Raw genomic sequence first — 20,523 nt, forward strand, 5'->3', positions numbered from 1 at the left:
AAAACCCACATAATACCCAGACTGAAGGCAGCAGGCCTGCACCAGGGGCACTGTGCAGGCTTCTCCCAACGCTAAGATCCAAGAGTCTACGCAGACATAGCTTTCAACTCTGAATTAGAGCAAGGTGCCATCTCACAGAAAGAAAGTGGGTATAAGGGCATAATGAGCAATCATCCTGTTTTCTGTTCTTCAAAGAGAAGCAAGCTGTGGAAAGGAGAGCTTCTCAGGGCTGGGAACGTGGGAATAGAGGGGAAGACTCCCAGCCAGTTAGTTCTAGGCTCTTGGCTTCCCTGTTAGTGAAGTTTCACTGATTCATGGTGCACTTCACAGACTGCAAATATTTAGAGTGATCACTATATACGGACGCTGTTCTAAGTCTCGGGGCAAGAGTGGGAAATGAAACACGAATACCCTGCTGCACGGAGCTTACCTTCCATGGCCTCATTTGCTCATTGGACACATCTGTGTAAGTGCCAACTAGGAACCCAAAGATGAATAAGAAACAGTGGGGCCTGTAAAGACGAACAGGTAAGCTGGTGAGTCGACCGTGGAGGTGGCGGGGGCGGGATGAGAGTCCCAGCTATAACAGCAGAGGTGATCAGGCACTTGCTGCTCCCACACTCAGTCACATCATGGCATTTCGTCTTAGCCCCAAAATATTTCTATGCATTTGGGGGGAAACTGAAGCCGAGACATAAGAATCCACCCGAGGTGGCACAGCCAGTAAGGGATGATGCCAGAATGTGAACTCAGGCTGTCTGACCTCAGACGCTTGGTCATACGGCACAGTATACCCTGTTAGCTCCTCTCCAGAACATCAGCAGGTTAGACATCCTAGTGAGTACGTCACTTAGGCCACCACACCCCCAAAGTCCCCATCTTCTATACTGGGGTTCCGGCATTTAGGACCGATCCTTTCTGCAGATACAAAATTGATTTGGTCACAAAACCTCTTAGGAAAAAATATACATATTTCTTTCAGACAGAAGCAAGCCAGTTTTAAACCTCAGACCTCTGAGAGCCATAGGTGACTGTGCCAACTCTGACAAATGAAAGCAAGCACTTTGGCCTAGAAGGCTGGGACGTGTCTGGCTGGACAGGCTTATTTTTGGTTCAGAGATAGCTTTGATGAGTTCCACCTCTGCTTCCTTGGATCAGAAATGGCACCTGGGTGGTGAGGAGACAGCGGTGAACAGGGAGAAAAAGAGCTTAGCATCAGGGAAAGAGCAGAATTGCAAATCATCAGGAGATGCTTGGAAGCATCTAATTGGACCCTGCCTCCCACCAGCCCTGTGTATTTCCAACACTGGCTCTCCTCCTTCCCTTCCCCCCAACCCTTTGGGGTCCTAGAACTACGAGGTTCCAGGCACATCACCTGCCCCCCGGCTCCCCTCCCCCATCCCACCCAGCCCAGCCCTCCTCCAAGCCTCAGGGGGCACACTCTCCTGGCGGGTCCCCATAACCAAAGACAAAAAAGCACAGGCATCTTGTGGGATCCCTGCTCCCGGAGTTGCGGAGCCTCCTGGGATGTGAGAGCAGAAAGGACTTGCTAAATCATCTGGGCCAGTGCTTTTCAGACTCTATGTGGCAACAGAACCCCGCTCTCAAATGTATCTTTATGCAGAAGTCCAACGTATGGAGGGCAAAGGGAAGGACAGCCGCTCTGGTGAAGTGTGTGCAGGGCAGGCGTGGAAGCAAGCCTCCCCACTGCAAGGCCCTTTACGGAACCTTAAGGTCATGATGGTCCAGTTGGAAGTTACTGATTTGGCCTAATCCCCACTGTAGAGATGACATACAGAGACCATTTTACAGCCCCAAACATCCTCCCGGTTCACAATGGCCAGTGCGGTTACTTCCCATCAGGTGCCTTGATGTTGCTTGTCCATCAGTCCTATAATGGTCCTAAAATGGTCCCAGGGGTTACAGGCAGCGACCCCCCCCATAGCTCGGGCATGATGGTGCTCAGTACTTGGCAGGCCACACGACACAATGGGGCGCTTGCTCCTCCTGGACGCCTCCTCCCGCTGACTGGGAGGATATTTCCTCTCACTGGCTGCTCCTCCTTGGCCTCGCCCAAGTAAGGGCCTGGGCCTTGGTCCTCCTGTCTCCTCTACGCTCACTCCCTGGGTGACTTTGTCCTGTCCTCTGGCTTCAGAAACCATCTGTATGCTTCTGACTCCCAAATTTATACCTCCAAACTGAGGTCCCTCCTGAACTCAACCACGTAGCTGACATCTTCACCTGTGGTCCCCAAAGGCTCCTCAAACGCACACATGTCCCCAACTGGACACCCAGCCTCTCTGCACCTGTAAACCTGCTCCTTCCCCAGACTTCCCCAGCTCAATTTATGCAACCCCAGCCTTCCAGCTGTTCAGACCAAAACCTGGAGTCATCCTTGACTCCTCTCATGTCCTGACAGCCCACACCCAATGGGTCAGCAACACCCTGTTGATCTTCTTTTTCATTACGGCCCAAATCCAACCACTTCTAGCTCACCTCTGCTGCTACCACCCTGGTCTACTGTCCCATCACCTTCTGCTTGCATTATTTTAAGGACCTCCACACATTGGTCTTCATTTCACTCTTGCTCCTCTAGAGCCTATTTTCTTCAACCAGCAGCCAAAGTGATTAAAATCATAAATCGTAAAATCAAACCTGAAAATCCTTACTCAAAACTCCTTCAAAGTCTTCCCAGTTCACTAAAAATAAAAGCCAAAGTCTACAAAATAGCCTATGAGGACCTACCCAACCTGACTTTCTGTGATACTCTGCTCTCACCTCTTGTTCCTCTTGGCTCACTCACACCTCTCTACCACACTGGCTTCTTTGCTATTCCTGTCTCAGGGCCTTTGTACTGCTGTTCCCTCTGCCAGGAACACTTCTTCCTCAGTTAAATCCCTCACTTCCTTCACCTCTCTGCACCAATGTCACCTTCTCAGTGAGACCACCCTAACCATACTATTTATAATTACAACCCACCATCCCAGCCCTGCCAGGCCCCCTCACTCTGCTTTATTTTTTAATATGGCAAGTATCACTTTCTAATCCTATACTTGCTTACTTAGGTTTATTGCTCAGGGTCTCCCTCCACTAGAATTCATGGTCTATGCAGGCAAGGATTTTTGTCTGTGCACTGATATATGCCAAGTGCCCAGAACCATGCCTTCTACATAGCAGGCCCTCAATAAATATCTGTTAAGTGAATGAATGGCTGAAGGATTATTCTGCAGTTTACAGATCCCTTTTACATCTGATGATTCCTTTGAGCCTCGAAACTCTGTGGGGATGGACTTTTCAGAAAAGAAAACAAGTCCAGAGAGGTAAATCACTAGCTCCAGATCACACAGCTTGTTCTAGAATGAACCTCATGTCCTCTCTGTCCTTAAACCCTCAAGATCAGGGTTTCTGACCATGCTGGTGCCCATCTCTCCAAAGCCCAGACCCTTTCCAACTCTCTTCCCTCCCCAAACTCACACCCATGTTTGCTGAACACTGTATTTGTAGGAACAGTGCACAGAATGCTTATTTTTCTCCCAGAGGAGCACTGATATACTTTTACTCCAATGAACTCCTATCTTGTCTCCAGGTGACACAGACATAAGCTTCCGGGCCAACTTGTGGCCCTAAGACCCTCGGCCAGAACACAGGAGGACACTGACAAGCTGTCCCGTCCCTGACCTTTGGTTTCCCCGCATATCACAATACTTGGACGTTCTGTAAGGAATGAAGGAGGGGGGACAGCGGGCAGAGAGAGACACTTTGTGATTGAGAGGAGGCTCCCTTTGTTCTTTCTTGACAACCACAGGCTGAAATGTGAGGTTGCTAAGTACAGCTTCATAACTGCTTCTAGTGCCCTGCTGACGAGTGTCTTCCAGGTTCAGGCCCCCACCACAAGAATGGCTACGGCAGCTGCTGTATTTCCGCCTCCCCCATCATACAACAAATTGTGTAGCTGCTCACAATTGCTCTTTTTGCACAGGCCACTGGGAAGCTCGGAGGAGCAGATCCTGGTTCTCGGGCCTTTGGACTCTAGGACTTACACCAGTGGCCCCTGGTTTCCAGGCTTTGGGACTTAGACCAAATTACACCACCTGCTTTCCCGGTTCTCCATCTCACAGGTGGCGAACTGTGGGACTTCCTGCACTGTGTGAGCTGATTCCTGTAACAAATCTTCTCATATGCAGTATTTTTTAAAAATAATTTTTATTTATTTATGATAGTCACAGAGAGAGAGAGAGGCAGAGACACAGGCAGAGGGAGAAGCAGGCTCCATGCACCGGGAGCCCGACGTGGGATTCGATCCCAGGTCTCCAGGATCACGCCCTGGACCAAAGGCAGGCGCCAAACCACTGCGCCACCCAGGGATCCCTCATATGCAGTATTGATATATCCTATTGGTTCTGTTTCTCTGGAAAACCCTAACACAGTGGTAAACCCTCAATACATTTCACCTTTGCCATTAGTAAGTGCCGGGCTTTACAGTTTCCCACAGCATTGTCTTGTTTGACACTCGTGACTCTGCACATACCAGAACCTGGTATCGTCATTATTTCCCATTTCTATAAGAAGATCCGGATTCATAGAGGTCGGGGGCCTGTCTGAGGTTGCACAGCATGTGTCCACCCTGCTGGGCCTGAGCTGAAGCCCTCCTACTCATTAGAGGGTGAGGGCACCTTCCTGCACACCCTCTTCGTCTCCTGTGGCTTCAGCTGCCCCCAGCCAGCAGCTCCACATTCTGACACCACCAGAGGCCATGAAATCGCCAGCTTACTCTTCGTCTGTTCTTGGCTCTGGCGCCGAGAGCAAGGGAACCGTGGAGCAGCAGGGTCAGCAGCAGGTTGGGAGAGGGGTGGGAGGCTGAGAGAAGAGAGGCAGGGGACACCCACACCTGGCTGCTCACCTGGCCACCCACCTGGCTGCCAACCTGGCCGCCCACCTGGCTGCCAACCTGGCCACCCACCCGCACCAGCCTACCTCAGTGATTGGAAGCAGCACATGAGGAGACTCAGCAACTGGGAGCTGCAGATGGGGCGGGGGGACGGGCAGGGCAGCTGCAGATGGGGGTGGGTGGGCAGCAGGGCAGCTGCAGAATAGGGTGGAGGGGGTGGGGGGCAGGTTTCCAACGAAAGAGGGGCACACACAGAATTCAGAATTGAGAGACGAGAGTCTCGGCTCTGTTCCCTCCCCACCCCCATGACACCCCAATGACACGGGTCCAGTGCAGGAAGGACAACCAGGAATCTAACCCCCCTGAATGTCTGGTAACCTGGTGCTGGTCACAGCCGCCCCTGGAGGCACACGGGAGGGGCAGCTGGGCCTCCCCAGACTCCCCTCCCAGTCCCCATCTGAGGAGGCTTTGCCCTACAGCCCCTGAACCCGTCCTAAGGGGCTCCTGCCACAGGCACAGTTTTACCTCTGGGGGGTTATTTGGGAGCCAGCCTAACCCACCTCAGGCCTGCGGCTTCATGAGGGCCAGAGCCATGTCCAATTCAGCCCACAAGGGTGAACCAGGCCCAGGCCCTCGGAGTCAGCAAAGATGAGGCTGCAGGGGGGCAGAGGCAGGAGGCCAAGGGAAGGAATGGCTGTGTCTGTTCTCCAGTACTTGAAATGCTCTGAGGCCATCAAGAGAGAAAGAAAGAGAGAGAGAGAGAGAGAGAGAGAGAGAGAGAGAGGGAAGAGGTGATTCGTGTCTGCTCTCATGCACATCCTGACGTCTGGACAGTGCTCTGCGTTGGCATCAGGAAGAAACAAGGACACGTGCCACCCCCCCAAAAAAAAAAAACCCAGTTAAATCCAAGCAGCCTCCCTATCAGCTTCTGAATACTGATGCACTGGGGAATGGCTACCATGATTCTGCCCTGAGCACACCTGGTCTTTGCAGTGATTGCTTTCGTGGGTGCTGCCATCAGCTAATGGGGACCCCCATGCTCCCGAACTGGCATTTCTTCTACTGTGATACGTACAGTGAGAACCAGAGATACTACAGCCTGGTCGTAAATTAACCTCCAAACAATGCAGCCTCCTAGTCCTCGCTGCCCCCAAGGACTGATCTGGTTTGGAGGAAACAGTGCTTCACAGAGGACAGCGGGTGGGCTAAGAATCCAGAAATCCAGGTACCGGTTCCTGCTCTGCCCTGTGACCTTGTGATGCTGGGCTAGGAGGGCCTCACTCTGAGCCTCATTTTCCCCACCTGTAAAGTTGCAAATTGAACCAAGGGCTCCCCAGGGAGGGGGGTGTTGCACAGGTGGGAGGCAGGGAGAATGGGAAGTCCCTTAAGAGCTGAGCTCAAATCCCCACTCTGCCATTTACTGCCTCAGGGACTCTGGGCAAGTTATGAAATGTGCCATAGCCTCAGATTCTTCTTGTGTGGGGTGGAGTGACAATACCTAACTGGCCTTCCCACATTCACCTTCCTGTGTGTTCTCAGTACAGCAGCCTACATGAGCTTCTTAGAACACAGATCTGGTCTTGCATTTCCCTCCTTAAAACCTTTCAAAGGCTTTCCAATGACCTCAGGAAAAGAGAGACTTCTCAATCTGGCAGACGGCTGGGTCCAACCTCTACCCAGTTCCCCTCACTTTGTTCTCCCAATCCAGCCACACTGGCCGTTCTCCTCACCAGGCTCCCTTCTGCCGCAGGCCCTTTGCACATTCTGTTTCCGTCTACCTTTTCAACCAAATGGGCCATTCTCCCACTTCTCTCAAGCCTCACTGCCAGATCGAAGTCTTCTCTTACTCTTGATGGCATCAAGAGCCTCAGAAAAAGCTCTTCCAGCCCTGGGTATCTTTCCTTTGTAGCAACCATCACAGCTTTAAATTTACCTCTACCTGATTATTTGATGAAAGAAATAAGTTCACTACAGGCCCACAAGCTCCATGAGGGCAGGGATCGTGTTGCTTAACATCTAATTCAGTTCCTGCAGTAAAAGTCGTAATGAATATAGTAAAATTCAACAACACCAACATTTATCAAGGAATTTCTACAGAGCAGACACTTCTCTACAGCTCTAAGAACTAGGTTTTATTATTAATCTCACTTAACAGGGGAAGACTGAGTCACTGTGAGGTTAGATAACCTGCCCAGTATCACACAGCTAGTAAGTGGTCAAACCCTGGAGGTCTGGTTACTGACAGATGATTTGAGGACTTTCACTCCATAGGAAGCAGGGTTCAGGAACCAGGTCTTTCAGCAAGGAAGCCAGCGCCTCTTCAACATTTGATAATACTAATAATAATTGCCAGCAGACATTAAGCATTTATGGTATGTCCAATACTACATATTCTAGGGATGTTTATATGAATCAACGCATCTTCCTAATGATACCATGAGGAAGTTCTACCATTATCCTCACTCAACAGATGAGAAAACCAAGGCTCAGAAGCTTCATTGGCTTTCCCAAGGTCATCAGAGTTTCCACCTTGGTCCGCTAAGTCTAAAGTCTGGGAAAACTCTCGCTCTGGGATTCTCAGGGAGGACTAGGACAGATTCTCCACCATGCCACAGATTTCTGCATTCAGTTCTAGTGAGAAGGACCATGCTCCCTCGGCACTGAGCCAGCTGGGCAGGGAATGGACAGAGCTGTCCTCTGGAGACAACAAAGACACCCACTGCCCCAGGGGCCTCGGCCAAGGAGGCTCCCAGCAAGCAACCGCACAGGGCAGCCAGGATGGGGAAAGCCCGCAGAGGCAGACAAAAGACCTGTGACCATGGGTCCTTCTACAAAGGACAATCCTCAAGCAGGAGCGCCAGCACCCAGGCAAGCCGCGCCCTCCACTGCACACAACCTTCAGGCCGCACTGGAGTCCTTCTGGGGTCCCCTCAGAGGCTCATCTGAGCCAGAGTTCACCACCGTGTGTGGGCCTTCAGAGCCGAAGTTCTGAAACCCAAACCCCAATTCTACCCCTTAGTATGTATGGCAACTAAAATCAGCTACTGTCTGAGCCTCGGTTTCCTCACCAGGAAAATGGGATTGAGAAACACCCACTTCACAAGAATGGTGTGAGGGCTTAACGAAGTATTACATATGAAGGCCTGCTGGTCCAGGACCTGAGCCAGCAAGTGTTAACAACCTCTACCGTTGCAGGTAAAATGCAAAGGATGGCAGAGGGGAAAGGACGAGCACATAATACAACTTGCCTGGGGCTCCCCCTCTTTTGGATTCACGTTTTACCCATGCCTGAGAGCATCATGCTGATTCACTATGAATCCATATAGCACCCATTTCCACAATAGAATGACAATAACAATAATAAACATAAAAGATGTTAGGTATCAAGTCTTTACTTACCATGAGACAGTGGGGGAAAACACTTTGTATACACTACATATTATTTTAATCTTCACAAATATCCTACAAGGTGGCCCAGAGCCAGACTGCCTGGGTTCAAATCTGAACCAACCACTTGTTAGCTGTGTCACCTGAGCCAAATTCTTTAAGCTTTCTGTTCCTCAACTTTGGAATCCAGAATTGCAGTTGGGAGTGGAGGACCTGCCAGAGACCATCTTCCCCTGCCCCCTTGTTTCTACTTGAGGCCATGTGATGGAGTTCTGGTCACTGGAATATGGCAGGAGCGGATACAGTCACATCCAGACTGTCCTCTAAAAGCTTCCTACACAGCCTTCTGCACTCCTGTTGTCCCTGAGCAGGACGTCCCCAGAGTAGAGTGTTCCCGATGGCATAACTTCCATCAACATCCACAGGACAAAGCACCTCCCTGCTTTGCCACCAATTAAGTTCAACATGAATGAGAAGGCTACTTTTACTGGGTTTAGCCACTAAGATGTTAGGGTTTATCTGATGCAATAGCTGGCATCACCCTAATTACTGAAGACATCGGTACCATAAGTGAGTGGAGTGCTTAAACACGTGGCCTTGGTTTAGAGACAAGAGTAGGGTTTGGGACACTAGAGGTGCATGATGTACAGTGAAAATGTTTGGTTAAGCTGTCACCTCAGATAACTCAGAGGCCCAAATTGGGCCTGCCGAGCCTGTAAGCTCCGGAGAAAGAGGTTTGAAAAAAAAAAAATAACAGGAATAACAGGAGCTTGTTGGCCCCCGGCTGAGTTTAGCAAGGTATTTGAAAGAAAGCGGAACTATGGCACAAATTAGCCAGTTTGCAAGTGGAATTGGAAAAGAATAGTGGAGAACTGAAAAGGACAACTATTTCTAGATCCCAAACAGTAAGAGTCAAGACTGAGAAGACTTTTAAGTGAAGTAAATGATCAGATAAAGGACATAAGCTTCCCACTTGAGCCCCGTGGCCCCAAGGTAGCCATCATTAGATGGAGAGAGAAAGGAAGGTATCCAGCTAAGAAAGTGAAGAAATCATCCAGGCTTGATAATGAGCTCTAGGAGATGACTATGGGTGTGGCTACTGGCTCACTAGATGGCACAGATGAAAATCCTACCAAGTTGTTAAGAGAGCTACACTGGCAAAATCAGTAAGTATCTTTATGGTGACAGCCTTAACACAATCCTTAGGCCCCTAAGAGATCAAGGGCAGGAACTAGGTCACAAAAGATTTAGAGCTTCAGGTTGGTCATACTCCCCAAGAGCCACTTTTGGCTGTGGATATATGGACACAAGTGATGAAGATCCCTTCCAGGGATCCAGGCTTAGCCCATAACACCTTTCATAAGATCCTCTACTCTCTCCTTCTTCCTCTACCTGTTGGCTAGATGAATGTCCTGAAGGCCACGTACTGATAATAAAGAAAACCAAATCCATCAGTCTTGGTACCTAAATGACTCTCTTGCCACCTCCCACCTCACTCCTCTCCCAATAAGACTTTATGATAGGAAACAACTTCCTATCATATTCAATTTCTAAGATTTGAGGGTTGGCTTTTAGAATAGTTAATGTCATTGTAATGATCATAATACAGAGAAGCAGCGCCTGGCATATAATAAAAAGCATGATACAAGTGTAGCTATGATTACAATACCCATTTTACAGATAGGAAAACTGCAGGTTGTGAGTGTGTTCAACTTCGAAGTTAATTCTTTTTTTAAATTTTTAAAAAATATTTTATTTATTTATTCATGAGAGACACAGAGAGAGGCAGAGACACAGGCAGAGGAAGAAACAGGCTCCCTGTGGGGAAGCCTGGTACAGGACTCCATCCCAGGATCCCAGGATCACAACCTGAGCCAAAGACAGACTCTCAACCACTGAGCCACCCAAGGGGCCCAAAATCAATTGTTTTTTATCTTTACCTCTCAGTAGATGATAATCAGACCTACCTTATAGGTGAGTTTGGCTCCAGGTCACAAATGATAATGGATCCAGAATTAGAGGTCTTCCCCCTATTCGAAAGCCATTAGCATGCCACAGCTGACCCCGGGTCTCTAGACTGATCCCTCCTCATCTTATTTTGCTGTTATTTTTATTTTCTGTTCCATGAAACACCCTACTTGCAAGTGCCCCAGCACTGAACTGGCAAGTCTGCATCGAAAACCAAATAACCCTCCACTGACCCAAATTCTGAGTTTTAATTTACATTCAGCCAGTTAATTAAAAACGTGCTCTGTGAGCACAGACATTGCCATGGCTGACTCTTGAGATAGTTTTGCTATTCTTCCTAAGAAGCTAGGTTTCTTCTGTGACATTTTTGTCCAGCACAGTAACACCACACCACGGAGCAGTACCACCAGCTAGAGGACAGGAAAACTGCCAGGGAAGCATTTAGTGCAGATCAGAGTCTAAGTGGGGGCAACACTGAATCACAAACCTGAAAACCGTCCTGCCCACCAAGCCAGTGCTGCCTGGGCGAGGGCCCCTGTTAATTAATGTTTATAAGGTGATTTGGGAATCCTTGAATGAAAGGAACTATTCAAAATCCCCAACCTGAATAATCAGTGTTTTAAGAGAGCCATTATAATTGAGTGCCTACTATGTGACAGGTGTTTTCACACACTTGATCTGATTTAATCCTTTAATCACTGTATGTGGTAGATTTGGATTTTCTTCCTTTTTTATGCCTTTTGTTTTGTTTTGTTCTGGTAATCCTCACTGTGCAGATGAGAAAACCAAATTCAGCAAAATTAAGTCATTTGCTGGGAAGCAGCAGAGCTGAAATACGAGGCCAAATCTTTCCCAGTGTAAAGTCCTTACCCTTTCATCACACCACACCGCCTCTTCCAGTCTTTCCTTCAAACTCCTTCTGCATTTAAAACAAAATTTCATTCAAGGACACATATGGCCTTTTTTTATGGCTTTTTTTTTTTTTTTTTACTGCAGTGCATTTTAAAATACAGTGAAACGCACAAATCTTAGGTTTACAGTGCAATGAATGCATTTTGACAAACGCCTGCACCTCTGAACTCTGGCACCCTATTAAGTTCCCTAGTGCCTCTTTGCTAAGGATGCCTAAAAAAAAAAAAAAAAAAAAAAAAAAAAACACAACACTGTAAATAAAATAAACTACTTTCCTTTGACCAAAACATTCTTTTGCCACCTTGGCCATGGAGCCAATCCCTGAAATGAGCACGCTGGATTATTTGACTTTGGGAATATCGGGAAGGGGGATCCAAGTTAAAATTCTGTGCTCTGCTGGCTCTATCCACACTGGAGATGAATTAATCTGGATGAGCTAGAGATGGGATATACCATTGTGCCTGAATTATCACAACTACCATCACCATTTTGGCCCCTACCATGTGTCAGGCAGCAGATTGTAATACCTTTATACACATAATCTCATTTATTCCTGCTTATTACCTCTATTATATAGCTGAAGAAACTGGGCTCAGAGAGGTTAGGTAACATGCCTAAGAACACACAGCTGTAACACAACAGCCTTGAAATCCAGGAGGTCTGACTTGAGAGGTCTTTAGAAAGGTTGATTACATATGTTGGTGGGTGAATTTTAAATCCTAAAGATTTAGTGGGCCACTTATATTCATTCAACAAATAGTACTTAGCATCTGCTATGTGCCAGGTGCTGTGCTGAGTGATATAAGAGGAGAGACAAAGATGAATACGACACAAGCTTGCACTGAAGGTGCCACAGTGAGATGGGGAGTCACTTAAAGCAAGGTCAAGGTCAGGATTCCCAAAGGAGGGGGAGTGGGGAACGGGTTGCATCAGGGAAATCCTCACAGAGGTGTCAGAAAGAGCCTTCTCCATCAACTCTTCAGGGATGAGTGAGAACTAGCTAGCTCTGAAGTGTTTAAGGTAAAACCACAAACAAGGGCTTGCTAAAGCACTTCTGCTGGCCCCTTGTATTTAGCTTTAGGAAAATCAATCAAGCCAAATTTTAAGACCCCACAGAAAGCCAACATTCACTGGGGTCTATTAGCTCTTATCCCAGCTCTTCAAACCAGCTGAAAAATCAAAGTAAGAAAAAAGCCAACTCTTAAAACAGTCCCCACAAAGTACATGCCCTAAACCCAGTCATATTATTTTTGAGAGCCACCAAGCCCTTGCTTATAGCTCGTTATCTTCTGTTTTCTGAACGTAGCCCCATGCAATTAGTTTCATAATTCCTTGGGCGTGGCAGTTTAGCAGCAGCAAATTACAAGGGTGGACAGGTGTAGAGATGGCAGTGAGAAGGGGCAACCAAGGTAGAAAGATTTGAAAAGATGATTCAAGAAACTCAAAAATCCGTAGCTTCTTTCAGGACATCACTGTATAATATTATACAACAGCTCATTCAACTGAACGGGCATCTAGGAAGCTCCAGCTGTGTACCAGGCTCTCTCTTAGACTCAGCAGAGGTTATAAAAATGTAAAATCTACATTTTATAGATTAAAACTATATGGCCACTACAGCCCAGTGCAGCTTAAAAGGAACAAAAAGTGGGCAGCCCAGGTGACTCAGCGGTTTAGGGCCGCCTTCAGTCCAGGGCATGATCCTGGAGACCTAGGATCCAGTCCCGCGTCGGACTCCCTGCATGGAGCCTGCTTCTCCTTCTGTGTCTCTGCCTCTCTCTCTCTCTCTCTCTCTCTCTCTCTCTCTGTGTGTGTGTCTCTTATGAGTAAATGAATAAAATCTTAAAAAAATAAAATAAAAGGAACAAAAAGTGTATGAATTGGGAGAGAAAGGATGTCAGGCTATAAAGGGTCTCTGTTCAACTGGGTAGGTAATGACGGACAGGTGGATAGCTTAAAGGCAGAGAATTCATCTGCCGGTAAAGAGCAAAACACTAAGTCTCCTGGGCCTCCGTTCCTCCTCTGTGTAATGGGGATAATGGTAGTAGCTTTCCAAGGGAATGCCGAAGATCAAATGGATCAACGTACAGAGCAGTATTGGAGACACATTGGCAGTTATTTCCTCTGGAACTGCAGTGCTTGCTTGCTCCGTCCTTAAATTTACTAACTGCTCAATAAATATTGATGAATAAACAAATTCACAAATGAATAAGTGAGACCGCTGAGTTAAAGGGGTAAAAAAATTGATCACGTAAGGTATGGGCTCCTTAACAAGGCCTGCAGATCAGAGAGACTGCCCTGCACAACAGTTTAATAGGTTTGATGTTTAATGTATTTTTCAGAAACCTAAGAAACTAATTGCTCATTCCTTACCTTTCCGCATAAATGACCTGCCATTTTAAACATGCTCAAAGAAAGGAGATGGAGAGATCACAACGAAATTGCCGTAGATCTCATGCTAAGAGATGGCTGAAGGGCCCTGGAACCCAGGAGTTAAAGCTCTGTGGTGTGGGAACCCTTTGCATGGCAGCAAACTCCAACCGCCACACACTCACCCTGCCCAAAACCGACTCTGTGGCCTTCTCCTTCCTTAAATTATACTTACTCCGAAAAAGATAAACACAAGAACGGTCTTTAAAATATGTTAAGGATCATAAAAGTAAAACCAATTTGAAAAAACCTAAAGGCTACTAGTACAGCCAGAGCTACAGGAGGCCCTTGTTTTACAGACCAGGACACTGAGAACCAAGGGGAGTCCACCAAAGTCCTAAATTCAAGAGAATGGCAAAGACACAGGTGGAGGAGGATGCCCTGATTCCCAAACTGGTGCCTTCTCTGGGGAATGCTCCTTACCTGGAAGGAAACACTGTGACAGATTAGCAAAAGCAGGTTCCAGTCCCAGCAGGGCGATAAGGGCTTGGGGGCCAGTAAGAAGTAAAGGACGACCTTAATGGGAGAGGTAAGAACAGTGGAGGTGGGGCGCACCTGGTGGGAAGAAAATTAAGCCCTCTGCGCTTTTTGTGGGCGTAGGGCTCCCGAACAGAGAGCAATCCAGCCTAGAGCTCCTGGGTTTTTCAGATGAATCCTCCCCCTTCTGAAGAAGCTCATACAAAGGCCAAGGCCTTTCCCTAGATGTTTCCACCTGGGTCAGGATTTCACGTGCGCTTGGGGTGGGGGAATGGGGAGCCCCGCAGAGGCTCTGCGCCCTCGACCGGCAGCGGAGGGGGGAGGTCCCCGGCCGCGAGAACCCCAAGAGCCTCCAGATCAACGCGGAAGTCGCGATCGCGCCCCTCCCCCTCCCCCACGCCCACTTTGCTCCTTCCTTCGCCTCCCCCAACGATGATCAAAACCAGGTGAAAGGACCGAGAGCTGGGGGGCTGGGTTCCCTGGAGCCCCGCGTGGCTGCGCTCTCCCGCGCACACTCACAAGCACACTTCACAGACACACGCACACGCTCGCCAGCACACGCTTGGCACCCCCAGAGGCCGCGCCCGCCGCATCTCTCTTTCAGCCCCCGGGAAACCGACAGGCAGCAACATGAATGAAATCTACCCAGAAAGACTGCATTTCGGCTCCAACCACGCAATCTCCGGCCAAACCGCCGAATATGTAGCAAAGTTTTATTTCGCTTTTAGAGTCTCCAGTTACGCTTCTACCATTTCCTGTGGAAAACTGAAGCTTTGAAGTGTCTAGCTCGGGCTTTCGCAGACAGGCAGGACCGCCAGCTCGAGCTCTCGAAAACAAGAGCCCCCGGCCCCACCCCCTCCGCCGCCACAACTGCAGGTTCAAACCCACCCAGCTCCCGCCTCCCAAACCCGGGGGTGTGTGGGGGGGGGATGGGGGGGACAGAACCTGCTGGAAACGCCGCCCTAAACTGACAGCCCTCTCCAGAACTCCGCCCCACTCCCATCCTGCCCAGGTCCCTAGTGGCGCTCCTTAAGCAAAGTGGTGAGGGCTGCAGCTCCCTGCCACTGGGAGCCCAGAGGGGCGTGGGCTGGGGGTCGGGAAGGGGGCAGGGGGTGTCCACCGCGCAGCACCCACCAGCTGGGCGCTCTGGCCTTCAAAAACGGCCCCGGGAAAACTTGGGACCTGGAAGTCTTCCGCTCCACCCTCTCCGCACACACGCCTCTCCCGACTGTTTCTAGGCCAAACGTTCAGCCTTGGCGGCCGCGGGGCCCCCCCACGCCCGCGCCAGGACCGTGTCCCGGGGGCGCCGGGAAGTGCGCGAGCCGGGCGGTGGCGGGAGGAATGCACCTCCTCTGGAATCCCAGGGAGCCAGACTCGTGCGCCCCACAATGTGGCATCTTCAAGGTCAAAAAGAAATAAAAAAATAAAACACACAGGGCTCTGGCGGAAATCTGTACCAGGGGCGAATGACGGAAAGGACCGCGTCCCCGAACGGTGATGGGTTCCCCGCACCGTCTGCGGGCGGCAGCCGCCGCGCCCCGCCCCGCCCCACGCGAGCGGCCGGACTGCGTGCGCGCCCGGACTCCGGGGCCCGAGGAGCCGAGTCGACTGCGCGGATTCCGAGCGCGGGAGCGAACCGGCTGGTTTCGGGCAGCCTGCAGCTCCGCGGCCCCCTCGGAGGCTCGGGACGAGTGCGGTGGCCGGGACGCCGCGGCAGGGAGGGCGGGAGGCAAACTTGCCGCGAGAGTTGGCGGGCTGCGGGGGAGGAGGCGGCGCCCGCGCGGCCACTTACCGCTGGCGTTCTTCCCGCAGATGAGGTGCTGGTAGGGCTGCAGGAGCCCCCAGATTTCGGAGTCGTTGTTGACCGTGTGCTCCAGCGTCTCCACGGTGAACCTGGGCGCCTCGTGGAGCGCGTGGTGGTGGTGGTGGTGGTGGTTGGCGGCGGCGGCGGCGGCCGGGGGGGCTGCGGCGGCGGCGGCGGCCGGCGGGGCGCAACAGCTGCTGCCTCCGCTGGCGCTGCTGGCTGCGCTGCAGGCGCCGCCGCTCGCCGCTCCCCCTCCGGGCGCCTCCCGCTCCTTGTCCGCCGCGGGGGCCGAGCCGGGGCCGGAGCCCGGGCCCGGGCCCGAGCCGGAGCCCGGGCCAGGGCCGCTGCAGCTCCGGGGCAGCCCGGAGGCCACGACCCGCGAGTAGATGTCCCGGAAGAGGCTCTCCATGCAGGCTGTCAGGTAGATGGCGGCGTGTTCGTGGATGCGCAGCGCCACGCGGCTGTCCACCATCCAGCGGTACACGCGGCCCACGGAGAAGGTGAGGCCGCAGCGCGCAGACTTGCCGCGGCCCAGGCGGTCGCCGCCGGCACTGCTCATGTTGTAGAGGGACAGCGCGGCCAGCGCGGCCGCCGTGCAGTGCGCCGCCAGGCCCCAGGACAGCACTATCTCCATGGCGCTCTGGATCTCGTACTTGGTGCACTTGGCGAAGCGCAGGCTCAGGCGCTGCGCCTCCTTGGCGATGCGTACCAGCGCCCGGCTCACCAGCGTCGACAGCTTGGCCAGCGCGTCTTTGGGCAGGCCTCCGGGGGCCGCCGGGCCTGCCCGGGGATCCCGCGAGCGCAGCAGCAGCGCCTCCAGCTCCTGGAGGGTCCAGGGGACCTCGTCGAGGTCCGGCAGCAGCCGCGAACAGTGCTGGCCGGCGCAGTCCAGCCCCTCGGAGTCTTCCACCAGGGCAGTGTTGACGGTGTCAAAGCTGTTGTGCCGGCTGTGCATGGAGTCAGCTAGAGGCGGCCAGCAGCTCCCGCCATACGGGGACGCCGGGTGCGAGTCGGAACAGCACAGGGACAAGTTGGAGGAGCGCACCGAGTCCGCCGCGCCACCATAACCCGAGTCCAGCGTCAGATCCTCCAGCGTCCGCACCACAGGCTTCTTACCTCTCCTGGCCATCGCTGCGCCACTTCATGCTGCGGCCGCCGGGGAGCCGAGGGGAAGGAGCGGCGAGAGCAGCGGGCGCCGGCGCGCGGGGAGAGCCGAGTCCGCGCCGCCTCGGCTCACTTTTCCACCAGCCGCCACTGCCAAGTGTTACTACTTTCGGCTGCCTCCCCGAGCCGCCACCGCCGGTAGACACCGGGCAGACCCCGAAGTCATCTTCCGGAGCCCGGGCCGGAGCTGGGGCGCACGGGGGAGCGAGCCAGGCCGGGAGGGAAGCTCTCCCCGGGACTCGCCCCTTTCTTCCAAAATAGAATAAAAAGTGTCTGACCCGCTCCTCCCTGGGCCCTGCTGGGCGCAGAAGCCGCCGGCCGCCGGCCTCAGTGTTCGTAGGACGGAAATGGACTCAGACGCCGCCGCCGCAGCAGCCCGGCTGGCAGATGGCTCCCCACTCCCCGCTCCGGGCTCCGGGCTCCCGGCTCCCCGCTCCCGGCCCGGGGTTCGCTGGGCGCCCGCCCGGCACTGAAGCGCAGCAGCTACCGCGGCGGCTGCAAACCCGGCCGAACCCCGCAAACCCCTGGCAGCCAACGGGGCGGGCATATGCAAAGCAGGGCCGGGGGAGAGCCAATGGGATCAGAGGATGCTAATTACCCAGCTTTTTTTTTTTTTTTAATTCCTCAGCTCCACGTAGCCCCGCCCCTCACACATGCCCCCAGCGGTGACCAGTGCTGCAGGAAGTGGGGGGCAGCGACCCGGGGACTGGGGGAGTTGTGCCAACGTAGAGACACGGATGTTGTCTCCCTGCTGCTGCCCCTGCCCCTCAGGCTCCTGACTTTGGTACCAGAATGGGAGGGTGGTAGGTTGAGCAGGTGAGCCCCCACCCATCGAGGTGTGCTACCCGCCAGTGGTTCAAAAAGTGTCTGCCTGGGGTCGCTTCCTGCCCCTGAGTTTCAGATTTCACTTTCCTTTTTTTTTTTTTTTCCTTTAATAAGCATAGCATGTTTTTTCTCCCTTCCCCCTTCCCCCACCTTCGGGTCCCCAAACCAATTAAGGCAGTCCTCCTTCAGCCCTACATTTCCTCAGCGTGGAGGGAAGGTTAGAAACCAGGCTAGTGAGCTCAGAGGCCGGGGGGGGGGGGGGGGGGGGGGGGGGGGGGGGGGAGGGCCTGAACACCTATGGAAGGCTGACCTGCCACCAGGGCACATTAACCAGGTTCCTTTCAATAGCCAGGAGGCCGACCCTGCACCCATCCTTCAAAGGCCTGGCTGACGCGCTGGAGGAAAGGCTCCTGTCCCACCTTGCCCTCTAGGTGCACTTAATTCCAGACAGCTCAGCCAAAAGGGTAGATTTGCACGGGGGAGCGTTTTCTTTTTTAACTAAAGAAACGTACTTAGCTGCATATGTGTCAAATTGCATTGTCTTGTTTATTTGTCACCATCCACCAGGGCAAAAACCATACCTTTTTCACTGGGGGATTCCCAGCTCCCACACAAGGTCTCTGCGGGAGGTTGGGTCCCCTCTTCCTCCAGCTGGCCAGAATTTTCAGCTTAGAAGTCCCCTCCTACAGAAAGGTAGCCCAGATCCCCCAATCCCTGCCTGGATACTTTACCTGCCCACCCCTCTCCTGAAGCTGTTGATCTCTGGACCCTTGTAACACTAGGTTGTTAAAATATGAATGTGTCTAGATTGCATAGTGGACTGGAGGATTCACTGAGCATGGGCCTGTCACAGGGTAGGCACGAGGTAAATATTTGCTGCAAATAGGTGGATGAAGGAAAGAAGGACATGCTTTTGCACAATTGGTTTGGATGTCAACAGTGGATTTTCTTGGATAACCCCATAGATTGTCTGATGTTTCCCATATCTGTCATACCAAATACACGCATCTTTTCACCCCAAATAATCCACCACCCTTTGTAGGTACCATCCTAGGACACATGATACATGTGCTCATCACCTCTCAGGTTGACTGTTCTGCCAAATATTCTCCTCCTCTGCCTCTTCCTTCTCCAAACCATCCAGTCCAGGATCTTGAAAAGCCTAATTCTAATCTTGTCATTCCTTTCTTGAAAAAAATTCAAAGGCTCCCCATTGCCTTCCAGATAAATAAAATTATACTGATTAGCTGGCCTTCAGGGATCTCTCCACTCTATTCCCAGACTCTCTTTCCATAAAATTCCAGACCTTTTAATAAGGGATTGTGATGATTAATTTTACGTGTCAACTTGACTGGGCCACAGGTGCACAGTTTAAACATTGTTTCTGGGTAGGTCTCTGAGGGTCTTTCCAGAGTGAGATTAGAATTTGGGCTCAAGGAAGTAGGTTGCCCTCCCAATGTGGTTGGGCATCAGCCAATCCAAATAGAAGAAAAGGTAGAGGAAGAAGGAATTCATTGGGGTTTTTTTCCCACCTCACTGATTGAGCCGGGACATATGTCATCATCTTCAGCCCTCGGACAGGGATTTACCGCATTAGCTCCCCTGCTTCTCAAGTCTCTGGACTTGGATTAAATACCACTAGCTTTCCTGGGTCTCTAGCTTACAAATGTCAGACTGTGGGACTTCTCGGCCTCTATAATTCACATGAGCCAATTCCTCATAATAAATCTCCATGTATTTGTTTTCTCTGTTTTTTGCCAAAGAATCAGAACCAATAGAGTGTATATATATCGGACTCTCTGGAAAACCAACTAACACATGGTCTTTATGACCTGAAGCATGCCTTCCTCTCTAGATTATGTATCATCACACTAGCCTCCTGAACATACATTCACACTCATGTTGACACATACCCACACACGCACACACTATGCTTTAGCCATACTAAAGTCACTTGCTGGTTTTCCAAATTAGCATATTATCTCTTGCATCGCATTATGCTTTTGCAGATGCTAATTCCCTTTCCTTGAGACATTTGTCTCTGTCTTCTCCACCTGGCAAACTTCTCATCCTCTAACGTTCAGCTCCAAGATTGTTACCACTGTGAAATTTTCCCCACCTACTGTCCACTCAGCCCAGACCTAGGAAGGCATCTCCATCTCTGTCGCTCAGGCTTTGTTCCCAGGGCCCTTTGTCTTCTCCTATGAATATTTCCCTGGTTATCTCACCCATTTTTATGCCTTCAGTACCACCTGTGTGCTGGTAATGGTTGAGTAAGAACCACCCAGTGGTGCAGGTAACAAGAGGACCAAGGAAAGCCTCATGCCTAAGAATGAAAGAAAGACTGAAAGAATGAGCTTAAGCACTGATTTATTTTCTTCAGTAGCACCAGGTCAACTTGTGTTCCAGCACTGCTTCTGCCAATTCTCCAATCATGTACCCGGCGTTCACTCATTTAATCTTTTAATCTCTCTTTCCTTGCTTTTGAAATGCACAAAATAATCACACCCACCTTTATAGGGTTGCCAGGCGTTAAGTGAGATTTTTCCATATGAGGATTGAATGCAGTGTTCCACATGTGATAATAACCCTGTAGATGTCTGTTGTCATCTTATACATTTTCCTATCCTCTACAATAAACACCCATTTCTTATAGAATCAGTGGGGAGAA

The 20,523-nt window shown here is 51.2% G+C and overlaps 1 protein-coding gene across 5 annotated transcripts in view; it reads right to left on the reverse strand.

Moving 5' to 3' along the window:
• ABTB3 (ankyrin repeat and BTB domain containing 3) overlaps positions 1-17,555 on the reverse strand; it is a 310,781-nt gene extending 293,226 nt beyond the window's left edge. For 2 of the 5 annotated variants that reach the window (XM_025461749.2, XM_049115342.1), the window contains exon 1: positions 15,852-17,553. In XM_025461749.2, the coding sequence (XP_025317534.1) occupies positions 15,852-16,992 (1,141 nt within the window). In that variant the 5' untranslated portion in view covers positions 16,993-17,553. Of the gene's footprint in view, positions 1-15,851 lie in introns of all 5 variants that reach the window. The other 3 variants (XM_049115343.1, XM_049115340.1, XM_025461731.3) reach the window with 3 other exon arrangements.
• Positions 17,556-20,523: the final 2,968 nt, after the last annotated feature.

The sequence above is a fragment of the Canis lupus genome, chromosome 10 (assembly GCF_003254725.2).
Source record: "Canis lupus dingo isolate Sandy chromosome 10, ASM325472v2, whole genome shotgun sequence".
In the NCBI taxonomy this organism is placed as follows: domain Eukaryota; kingdom Metazoa; phylum Chordata; class Mammalia; order Carnivora; family Canidae; genus Canis; species Canis lupus.